This window comes from Micromys minutus (genome assembly GCF_963924665.1).
Source record: "Micromys minutus genome assembly, chromosome: 10".
Classification (NCBI taxonomy): domain Eukaryota; kingdom Metazoa; phylum Chordata; class Mammalia; order Rodentia; family Muridae; genus Micromys; species Micromys minutus.
The window spans coordinates 59,123,599-59,135,228 of record NC_137979.1 but is presented as its reverse complement, the minus strand read 5'-3'; the positions used below and the strand labels follow the sequence as shown (position 1 = coordinate 59,135,228).

General features: G+C 46.9%; 2 protein-coding genes across 2 annotated transcripts in view; both read left to right on the top strand.

Annotated features, from left to right (window-relative positions):
- The first annotated feature begins 5,996 nt into the window (after nt 1–5,996).
- Nucleotides 5,997–11,630, top strand: part of SLC39A11 (solute carrier family 39 member 11) — a 321,165-nt gene continuing 315,531 nt past the window's right edge. The window contains exon 1 of the mRNA XM_080923278.1: nt 5,997–6,043. The gene's annotated coding sequence lies outside the window, so the exon portion shown is untranslated. The remainder of the gene's footprint in view (nt 6,044–11,630) is intronic.
- On the top strand, nt 9,176–9,670 carry LOC308425881 (small ribosomal subunit protein eS10-like; the record flags this gene model as incomplete). Its single annotated transcript, XM_080923487.1, has 1 exon — nt 9,176–9,670. One exon carries the CDS (start codon nt 9,176–9,178, stop codon nt 9,668–9,670), a length of 495 nt encoding a protein of 164 aa, XP_080779613.1.

Here is an 11,630-nt window from a genome sequence, read left to right as displayed (position 1 = left end):
CAGACAGACAGACACACACACACACACACACACACACACACACACACACACACAGAGAGAGAGAGAGAGAGAGAGAGAGAGAGAGAGAGAGAGAGAGAGAGAGAGAAACATTCCAGAGGTCAGCATGGGGCAAAGGGTCCCTGTCACATGCTTCATGTTGTTTCTATTCAGTGTGTGTGTGTGTGTGTGTGTGTCTGTCTGTCTGTCTCTTTCTGACTTTTTATGTATGTGTGTGTGTGTGTGTGTGTGTGTGTGTGTGTGTGTGTGTGTATGTATGTTTTTTTGAGGCAGAGTTTCTCTGTAGAGCCCAAGTTGTCCTGGAACTCTGTAGACGAGGCTGGCCTTGAACTCAGAGATCCGTCTGCTTCTCCTCTAGAGTGCTAAGATTAAAGGTGTGCACTCCCATGCCCAGTCCTAACTGTGTCTTTTTCATAGGCAATGAGGCAGAGGCAGGTGCAGGGCTGGGCAAGGCAGGTGGGCTCAAGAATAAGTCAGTGAGATTTGGGCCCAAGGGAAGGTTTCTGTGGAGAAAGATGGGTTGCTGTGGTACATAGAGAGACAAAAGGCAGCCTGTTAACCGTCTGCTTCTCAGAGAGTGAGCTTGACATCTCAGCACCCCAAATTGGGCCTTGTTGAGGATCCGTGACTAACTCTCGGGAAAATGAAGATCATTTACCTATAATGGCAGTGAAGTGAACCCATCTTGAAGAGCTTGACTTGGCAATGTCTGTCAGAATGAAGTGTGCCCATCTCTTATGACCAAGGGATAAGGCATGTCTACAAAGGGATGCTATGGAGGCATTCAGTAAGTTTCTCAGGAAGATGGTGTCAAGCCTCAATGCATAGCCCCACAGTGGACATGAAAAGGAAGGAGAGGGGAAGTGGTCATGGTGGCTCAGAAAGAGCCTGTGCTAGGCCACCAAGTCATTCAGTATGTCCAAGGAAACTGCCTAATGTAAAATATAATTGTGGTGGCTATTCCTGGTTGTCAACTCAACTATGTCTGGAATAAACCACAATCCAGAATTGGAAGGCTCACCTGTGATCCTGATCTTGAGGCTGGGAGATAAAAGTTTCTGACCTGGATCTTGGCATTGAGATCTTGAGGCACAGTGACTAAGAATCCCAGGACACTAAGGCAAGGAGATCTCTGAGTTCAAGGTCATCTGGGAAAACGAAAGTCCCAGATTCAGGTGTGGTGGTGCACATCTTTAATCTGGGATACACCTTCTGCTGGAGACCTACATAAGGACATTGGAAGAAGGAAGACTCTCTTCTTTGCCTGCCTGCCTGTGGGACTGAGCAATTGCTTAGATCCTTGGACTTCCATTCACAGCAGCTGCTTACCATTGTTGGGGAGTTGGTTGGCTGACCGTAAGTCACCAGATTCCCTTACTACATAGAAACTACCCATAAGTTCTGTGACTCTAGAGAACCCTGACTGATATAATAACCATCTGCTACTATACTTTATATTCACATGAGTAAATATGAACCAACACATAACATATCCTTATATATGCATGTATCTCTGTAAAGATACATTTGTGAATATACATCTGTGTCAATGTATACATATGTGCATGCACATGATTTATATATGGGTATGTTTGTATATGATCCACAAAAACATTTTAGAAGAAGACACTTGGGACTGTTAATACTGGATACCTCTGTCACTGACCACTGAACCCTTTAAAGGCACAACCTTAAGAATGCCACACTGGGTCAAGCTCCCGACACATGAAGCCCTAGGGAACACAACAGCTGTCCGGGGATTACAAGCTCACACAGGCCCTGAGGGGTAAACTGGCTTCCCAGTGAGACAGAAATTTGGTTTAAAGGTAGATGGTCTGATGCTTGTCTTCTTGGCATCGCCTGGGGCAGCCTTTCTGGGTACCATGGAAGGTTTTAATTCACAGTCCACAGATGCTCCAATTCAGTTCGTGGCAGGAGGAGGGTATCATCCTCAGCTTCCCACTCAGGGGAACAGTGGCGTTGGAGAGAGCTGGGGGGGGGGAGCTTAAAATATCACCTACCACAGGATCCCTGCAGGAAGAGCCCAGTGGAAGCAAACAAGGTTGAGAAAGACAGGTTGGTGTCTAGAAGGTGCTGACTGACTATGGGCCAGTCACTGAAGAAAAAGCCTCACTTTGCTGTAACACACCAGACTTCTAGGCTAGACGGAGTGGAGTCTGAGCCCCTGGCAACCTGAAGGAGTCCTATTATTCTGTGACCCGCCAAGAATCTAGTCAGTTAAAAGGACTCTTTTAGGGCCAAGGAGATGGCTTCATCCAAAACTTGTTCATTCTTCAAGAAAAAGGACCAGTCCCATTCTTCAGAATCCAGGTAAGAAAAGCCACGTCTAATAGTGTACGCCTGTCATCGCAATGGAGTCAAGAGGATCCCTGGGACTCACTGGATAGCCAGCCATGGTCCTGTGGAAGACCCTGCCTCAAAACACTGGAGAGTGATAGACACCCGGTGTTGGCCACATGTCTGGACACACAGACACACGCACACAGACACACAGACACGGTGCATACTCTACATACAGAAGCCAGGAGAAAAGTCAGAACTCTTTCAGGTTTAGTTTGATCATATGTCATACATATCCATAAAGGATATAATATGTGTACATATATATGTCTGTACGTACATAGCATCCTTACATACACAGAAACATAATGGGATAAAGTGAAAGAGGAATTATTTCACACCTGTGTAATTTGGTATGATACTTTTGATTTTTCAAATCACTCGACCTCAAGGTAGTTTATTATTATTTATTTGCATGGTATTTGCCTGGGGCCCTGCTGCTGCTAGTTCAGACTGGTAGGTTTAAGACATACATTTAAGTCAGGCTTCGTGGTGTGTATCTGGAAACTGAGGCAGGATCATCTTGTATTCCAGGCCAGTTGGGGCCACGAAGAAGGAAATTAGCCTGAGTACATTGGTACCTTGGAACCCCATCTCAAAAGAAAATGTGTGAACAGGGGTGGTGAGATGGCTTGGTGGGTAAAGGGGCTTGCTGCTAAGCTTGCCAACCTGAGTTCAACTCCTGGGATTCACATGATGGGCAGTGAGCACAAACTCCTCTTGTCAAGTTCTGTAATGAGCACATTTTAAAAAAAAAAAAAATTTTAGACAAGGTCACACGTTTTCCAGGCTGGGCTCAGATTTACTCTGTATGCATGGACAACTTTAAACTCCTTCTCTCAGGAGGCGGGGGATTACAGGCGTGTTCTACCACACCCAGCTCATGCTATGCAGAGGATGAAACCGAGGGCCTAGTGCATGCTGGGCAAGCATGCTACCATCCCCCCATCCAGCTTTTTCAAGGTGCTAAATTGTGGGAGGAGGTCAAGGATACACTTTATAATTGGCAAAATAGATATGGGACTGCCTTCCTTCCAAGCAGTAAAAGTGGGTGAGGCCCAGGCTAGCCTGGGGGCAGTTATGGGAGGCTTTTGGCAGTCCCCAAGTATCTGTGACACAAATCGTAAACAGCACTCCCCTGCAGTAAGCGTAGAGCTGCAAGTGCCTCATCCTGGGCTGGCTTCATGCTTCACACCTTCTGTTAGATGTCTGTGGAGGGGTGCAGATGGGTTATTGTGGCTATTCTAACCAACGATCCTGGCCCCCCACCCCCTTAAGACAACGCCATTAGAAAGCGTCTGATATGACTCGGAATGATCCTCGCACGAAAGGCAAACGGCTTTTTATTGCTTTCTGTGGGTTAAATAATAGAGAACAGTTGTGGGTGGAGGGGCAGATGGCACGAGCTCCCGGCAGCTGGAGGCTGCTTGTCTTCATTACTGTCATGGACAGAAGGCTTCCCCTTAGACTCGGGATAGCCTTTGGTCACCGAGATGAGCTCTCGCCAGGAGCCTGCAGGGTTCAACCTGGCCTCCTTTTCAAGATGTTAATGAAGTCTTTAGCTGGCAGGAGGCTCACACTCATAAGGACCTCTCTCCTTTGTCAGGGCTTGTGGTGGTTCTTAACTGGGGCGATCTCTTGTCCCATGGGAGACTACTTCGGTCATCACCGAGTTTCTACTAAGCAGGCTATTATGCCCTGGCCTCGCCGTCAGGAATGGTCTGGCTTGGGCGCTCCTCTGTGCTGTGGTTGGGAAGCTGTAGCCAAACAAAGCAGCCTCTGAGGTCCAGATGATCTGGTTGCCCCTCTCTTGAAACACACAGACAAGAAAATGGACCAAGGATTTGGCTGGTGTCTGCAGCAGCCTACGACAGGGCAATGTTTTAATTGTATACAAAATGCTGCCTTTCGCCCAGCGCTGAACTTGGAAGCTTCCCCTTGGTGTAAACACCAAGAAATAGTGCATGCATGGAGCCATAGGTAGGGCGAGGGACAGCTTCCATGTAGTGGCTCTGCAGCCTTCAGGTATGACCGGCTCATCCCGGGGAGCTGGCTGACGTTTCAGCCCAGGGTCATCCACTCAGAAGCCTGACATTCTGCATCTTTAATGGTCCCCTGTCTGTGCTGGGTGTGCAAGCATCACAGGTTGAGGGGCAAGACGTGAACCTGACCCAGGTCCCCGTGGTTGGGACTGGTATTGTTCCTTTCAGTGCTAAAGTGGGGAAGCCCTTGAAGCTCCATTGCTGTGTGTTCAGCTCTCCTTCACTCTTGTGACCCAGAAACCTGGACACCGACTCAACGGGCCTGGGGGAATCAGGATGGCTGGTTACCCAGGGGAAGGGCTATGTGGTTATGTATGTGTAGGTATGTGTGTGTACATGCATGTGGAGGATGGAGGATAACTTCATCCTCCCCAAGAGTCCTCCCCAAGAGTCATCCCCAATAGTATTGTTCATCTCCTTTGAGGACACCTCCTTGTCCTGAAACTCATTAATTAGGCCAGCCTGGTTATTGGACTTGAGCCAGGGATCTTTCAGTCTCCATCTATTATGGAGGGGATTGTCAGGGGCCAACTTAGGTGTCAACATCTATCTTGTACCTTGTCTGAGACAAGGCTCTCTAGATTGATTGCTTACAGTCGTGTGCCTCAGGTTAGCGGGCCCTCAAGAGCTTCAGGTTATTCTCCTGCCTCTGCCTCTCAGTTTACCATAGGAATGCTGGGATTGTAGAAGTGACTAGAATACCTGGCTTCATGGGACCTCTAGTGATTCAGATTCAGGTCATCCTCCTTTTGAAGTAAGCACTTGATGCATCGAGCCACCTGGTTGGGCATTTTGACTGTCCCTTGGTGGAGAAAGCTCTCTGGGCCCCCTAGTGTGTAAATTTTTGCCCTATAGAAACCTTCCATGTCATGAACTTTACTGGCTCATGGTTGAGTTCAGTTTGGGCTACTGAATTGTTTCTCACCCACCACAGGACTTGTGTTCTCTACCCCAACATCCCTTTGCTCTAGTCTTTTCTTCTTCCTATCCCAGTAACTCACTGTTTCTAGATTCTTCTCTGGTGATACTCTCAACAGGCAACACTCTGTGAAACGTTACATTATTTTTTGCCATATAATTCTCAAGTTTTTACCCTTGAGGAAATAACTTTGGGGTGTGTAATGGCTATTCCTGGTTGTCAACTTGACTATATCTGGAATGAACTACAACCCAGAACTGGAGGACTCACATGTGATCCAGATCTTGAGGCTGTAAGACACAATTTTCTGACCTGGATCTAAGCATGGAGATCTTGAGGCATAGTGGCCATGAAAAGCTTGGACTCAGGCAAGGTAGCACACACCTTTAATCCCAGGAAATGAAGGCGAGGAGAGCTCAGAGTTCAAGATCAGCCTAGGACAAAGCAAGTCCTAGATCCAGCCAGGCACGGTGGTACACACCTTTAATCCGGGCCATGCCTTCTTCTAGAGACCTATATAAGGACATTGAAAGAGAGAATATTCCATCTTCTTCCCCTGCTTGCATTTACTTGCAGCACATCTGTTGGAATCTACTTCTACAGAAGACCAGCTGAAATAACCAGCCTAGTGGGATTGAGCAACTACTAGATTCTTGGACATCCCCTCCACAGCTGACCATCGTTGAGGAGTCGGGACTACACTGTAAGTCATCATAATAAATTCCCTCAACATAGAAAGGCATTCCATACGGTCTGGAACTCTAGAGAAGACTACTTACTACAGGGCGAGTAGAAAAAAGACCATTTTTCCAAATCTGGAGTAACTTCTGTGCCTAGTGGATGGGAAAACTGCCTAAGCCAAGTATATTAAGGTCAAAGGGATTTTGTGAATAAGGGTTGCATTGCAGGGCTGCGTGGGTTGTGGGGCTGTGTGGATGTGGGTTTAGATGAATTGAGGTAGACTCGGTAGGCATGACTGCTTAAGCTCCCTGGGCAATGGCTTGGATAAATGCTATTGGCCAGTTTCTTGCTGCTAATTTCTCCCTCTTTTCCTTGAGTTTTTATTTTGTTTTGTTTTGTTGAGTCAGAGTATACTTGTGTAGCCCAGGCTAGCCCAGTGCTGGTGGATGATCCTTCTGCCCCAACCTCCTGAATACTGGGATTATGGCTCTGAATCACATTGGTGATGCATAACTATAATCCCAACAATGCCTAACAATGCCCATCTTGGGCTTGGGGTGTGATCCACCAAAGAACAATGGTAGAACATTCCCTAGCACGCACAAAGCTCCCGGTACACCTCCAGCACCACCAAACCCCAAACAAGAAGGGAAAGAGTAAGGATTACTTCCATCTCAACACCCTCAGAGATCCCACACATCCTCTGAGGGTGCCACCTCACCATCCACAGCATCCCTACAGCAGCCACTAATGACCTCTGCTCTAGGATGCTTGATCCTTATTGGTCATGGCATGGAGTTCCAGGGAGAGTGGTAACCACAGTTTAGCCAAGCAAGGGCTCCATGGGGGAGATGCTCACCATAAGAAGAGAATGCTGGCTCTTTGAGGAGCAGAGTCTTTTCAGGGTGAGCTGTCCCCTGCCAGCCCCCTGGAACAGAAACAGCTTATTTCTTTGATTAATTCCGGGTTTAGGGGTAGTCGTGAGATATTCACCAGGAGCCTGGCTGGGCAGTGTGTACTGTGGAAATTAATTGTCTTAAAAATGTGGCTCGCCATTCATTTATTTGACAAATGCTTATTAAATGCCTCCCCCACTCACCAGAGAGGGAAGATACTGTAATCCCCTTCAGGCCTGAGCAAGCTAATTGGTGTACATGTTAGGAGAGCAGGATGGAGGGGGTGGGGGGGGGACTGGGAGCTACTTGGCTAGTTAACTATTTGGAGTGATGTATTTCTGTGAACACGCTCTCTGTTTCTCAGACTGACGTGCATGGGTTCCATTTCTTATGGCCCACGGCAGTGATTTCCAGCCTGCAGCATCTGAGGTTGAAGGAACTGCCTCCTATCAAAGTTATCAATTATTAATATTTCCAAAAGCCGAGCAAGGCAGAGGCAAATTAAAATCCGGTTTTCTTGCTCTGGGCTCTAGCAGCGGACCCTCAGTTTGCTAGCGTGGTTGGTCACGTTGATCCCAAGTGCCGACTGGTGGTGGCATCTGTGCTTTTGATGCATCAAAAAATGGGAGGAAATAATTAATTCTTAACTATCATTTTGCTTGAAAAATGTTTCAAATGGATTTTAAAAATGGATTTATTTTTATTTCGTGTGTTTGCCTGTTTTGTCTGTATTTATGTATATGTGCCTCCTGAGACCTGGTGCTCTTAGGAGGGAATTGGATCCTCTAGAACTGGAGTTTGAGTGGTGAGCCACCATATGTATACTGGGAACTGACCTGTGTCCTTTGCAAGAGCAGCCTGTACTCTTAGCTGCTGAGCCATGGCTCCAGACCCTTTCAAACCATTTTGCAGTTGTGGGTTATAGAGCTGAGTTAGTCTTATAGTCAGCAGAGAACTGCTCAATTAATACAAAGTAGATTTTTGGTAAAGACGGAGTGTTACCGAAGGTTCTGGAAGAACTCAGTGTAGCCCTCTCAGCCCCAGACACAGTCAGATCAGGAGGATACACTTACTAAAGTTTATTAGGTGAGCCCTGACAGCTACTTGGTTTGAAACCAAATCCTGTGATTTATAATTTTCTGGGTTGATGGAGGAGAAAAGGAGTCCGGGGTATAGATATCTTGGCTTGACCTCATGGTTATCTGGGAACATCTAGAGAGGTGTTCTGAGAAATTGGGGCCTGTGGTATATGAAGGGCTATGCTGGGAGCCAAGGCCTCACCAGCAGTCTGTGGAGCTTGTAGGGAGTTAAAGAAGGTCATTCAGTTATCCAGACTGGTCTGGTGGTGACTGACAGCCCTGGGACCTGTGGGAGGGGAGGGAATGTACAATGGAGGAGGGTGGCTTCCTTAGGACTTTGACTCTAGTCATACGACACTTCGCCATTCTGCAGCTGGCCTATGAAAGGGATAGAATTCTTGGGAAATGACTGAAATAAGTTGCAACAATTTTCATGAAAACACGAGGTTCCAAACTGGGAAAGGCTGAAGGACTGAAAGTCTGTGTTCAGTAGTAAGGGTGTCCTACTCAGGGTTCTTATTCCTGCGCAAAACACCATGACCAGAAAGCAAGTTGGGGAGGAAAGGGTTTAACAATTTCCACATTGCTGTTCATCACCAAAGGAAGTCAGGACTGGAACTCAAGCAGGTCAGGAAGCAGGAGCTGATGCAGAGGCCATGGAGGGATGTTACTTACTGGATTGCTCCCCTGGCTTGCTCAGCTTGCTTTCTTAAAGAGCCCAGGTCTACCAGCCCAGGTAGATGGCACCACCCACAATGTGCCCTCCCACCCTTGATCACTAGTTGAGAAAATGCCTGACAGCTGGATCTCATGGAGACGTTTCCTCAAGGGAGGCTCCTTTCTCTGTGATAACTCCAGCTTGTGTCAAACTGACACACTAAACCAGTTAGTACAATGGATCTTGGTTTCTTGGCTGGGTTTATTACATAATCACAGAAAGATTTGATTTCGGGGCTTGATGCCTCAACTGTTAGGATCACTGGCTGGTCTTCCAGAGGACCGGGGTTCAATTCCCAGCAACCACATGGCAGCTTACACCTAACTCCTGTTCTAGGGGACCGGAAACCTTCACACAGACACATGCCTCAAAACACCAAATGGACTTAAATAAAAATAAATACTTTTAAGAAGATTTGATTCAGCTTTCCAGCCTCCACCTCGGACTCTGCAGCCGCCGCAATGTTGATACCTAAGAAGAATCGGATTGCCATCTACGAACTCCTCTTTAAGGAAGGAGTGATGGTTGCCAAAAAAGATGTCCACATACCTGAACACCCCGAGCTGGCAGACAAGAATGTGCCTAACCTTCACGTCATGAAGGCCATGCAGTCTCTCAAGTCTCGAGGCTACGTGACGGAGCAGTTTGCATGGAGACATTTCTACTGGTACCTTACGAATGAGGGCATCCAGTATCTCCGAGATTACCTGCACCTACCTCCGGAGATCGTGCCCGCTACCCTGCGCCGCAGCCGTCCTGAGACTGGCAGGCGACGGCCCAACGGTCCAGAGAGTGAGCGGCCTGCAAGATTCACAAGAGGGGAGGCAGACAGAGACACCTACAGAAGGAGTGCTGTGCCCCCTGCTGACAAGAGAGCTGAGGCTGGGGCTGGCTCAGCAACTGAATTCCAGTTTAGAGGCCGCTTTGGCCGTGGACGTGGTCAGCCACCTCAGTGAAGTTGGAGATTATGTTGTATTGAATAAACTTTAAAGAAAAAAAATTTGATTCAGCAGTTTTATAGTTTAATAAAAATATCTCTAAGGAGCCAGGAGGACCCTTCTGTTATCATTTTGAACCAGGGTTCTAGCTAGTAATGCGTAATTGGGTTGACTTTCCCTCTGTCAACCCAATTTTCTTATTGTGATGACAAACGATATACTTTTTTTAACAATCTTTTTTAAAAGATATTTTACGTGAGTACAGTGTACACTGTCCACTGTCTTCAGACTCATCAGAAGAGGGCATTGGATCCCATTACAGATGGTTGTAAGCCACCACGTGGTTGCTGGGATTTGAACTCAGGACCTCTGGAAGAGTAGTCAGTGCTCTTAACCGCTGAGCCATCTCTCCAGCCCTATACTTGTTAATATACCAAAGTCTTTAATTCACTCGACTAACCCGGATTTGCTAATATCCGGGGCTTCCTAGCTTTCCTGTAATACAAACGACAAAAATCAGTGCATGAGTTTCTTAGCGCTGGCGTGACGAATACCCCAGCCAAATGCTCGTCTTCCGGGCGGCGTATAGACTTTATTCTCTTGCTGTTCTGAGACCAGAGATCAAAAATGAAGGTGTTACCAGTCTCTGAAGGGTCCTGAGGAGAGGTTTCCTGCCTCCTAGCTTCTGGTGGCTCCCTGATTTCTTCAGCTTGTGGCTACAGTGCCCTAATTTCTGATTCTGTCTCTTACCATACATGTGTCACAGGGCTTAGGGGCCACTTGCTTAAACCACAAGATTCCACCCTCAGATTTTACTTAATGATATCTGCAGAGAATCTGATTTAAATCAGGATTACGTCGTTACGGGTTCTGGGCTTGGGGTGTGAGTGTCTTTATGTTCAGAGGCTACTCTGTAACCGGTCCACAGGACCTCAGCTGACCTCACTTAGAGCCCACTATATGACCGACTCTGGCCATGGGTTGTGGGGTCCCTCTTTCTCCTCCCTCCAGACTGCACCGGTGAGGGACTGGCTTCGCAAATGTTAATCTCAGTTTGAGGTCTAGAATCACCTGGGAGGAGTCTCTGGGCGCGCTGTTTAGGATAATTGAGGAGGGAAGCCCCACCCACTGTAGGCGGCACCAATCCCTGGACTGGGATCCAGGACTGGATAAGGAGTGAGTGGGCGGAGCACAAGCGTTTATCTCTGGTTTCTTGGCTTTGGATGTAGTGTGACCAGCTGTTTCAAGTTTCTGCCATTGTGACTTTCTCACCATGATTGACTGTACCTTTAAAATCTGAGCCAAAGCAAACCCTTTCTCCCTACGCAGCTTCTATCACAGCAACAGGAGAAGCTAGCAACAGTCCCAGCTTTTCCCTCTCTACGTGTACTCGTGTACTCGGTACTCCTTTCTTAAGCTCCCTCCGTGCATCTTTTTGCAGGTCTTGGGTTACTGGTCACATGCCCTGGAGTGATGGTGTTAGCAAGAACCTACCTTCCTCCTAGCAAGGCAGTGCCCAGTCTTTCTCTGGCATCTGCTAAACTGCATGAGATGAGTTTGGTTGAAAGAATAGAACCTTGAAACCCTTGCTCTGACTTCATCCCATCATCCCAGGGGCCTTTTAGCATCTCTATAGACACCTGAAGATCTAGTTGTTTTTTTTTCTTCCAAGATTAAAAAAAAGGGTACCAAACATATTAAACTGCTCCTATATTCCAAATAATGCAATCCAATCTCTCCCACAAAGTTAAAAAAAAAGTTTTTGTAACTTTGCTTTTGAACTACTTAGCTTTAAGCTTTAATTTAACGATTCGTTATGATTTCTTGGCTGGTGCTGTGCATACTTAAGAATTCTCTGGATGTGAGAGAAGTCAATCCTAAGATTGGTTTGTGAATGAGATTAAAGTTTTATGAATACTAAAGTCAATAATTAAGAAGGGCTAATGGGCGTTAGGCTAAACATTCATTAATTTAGGTC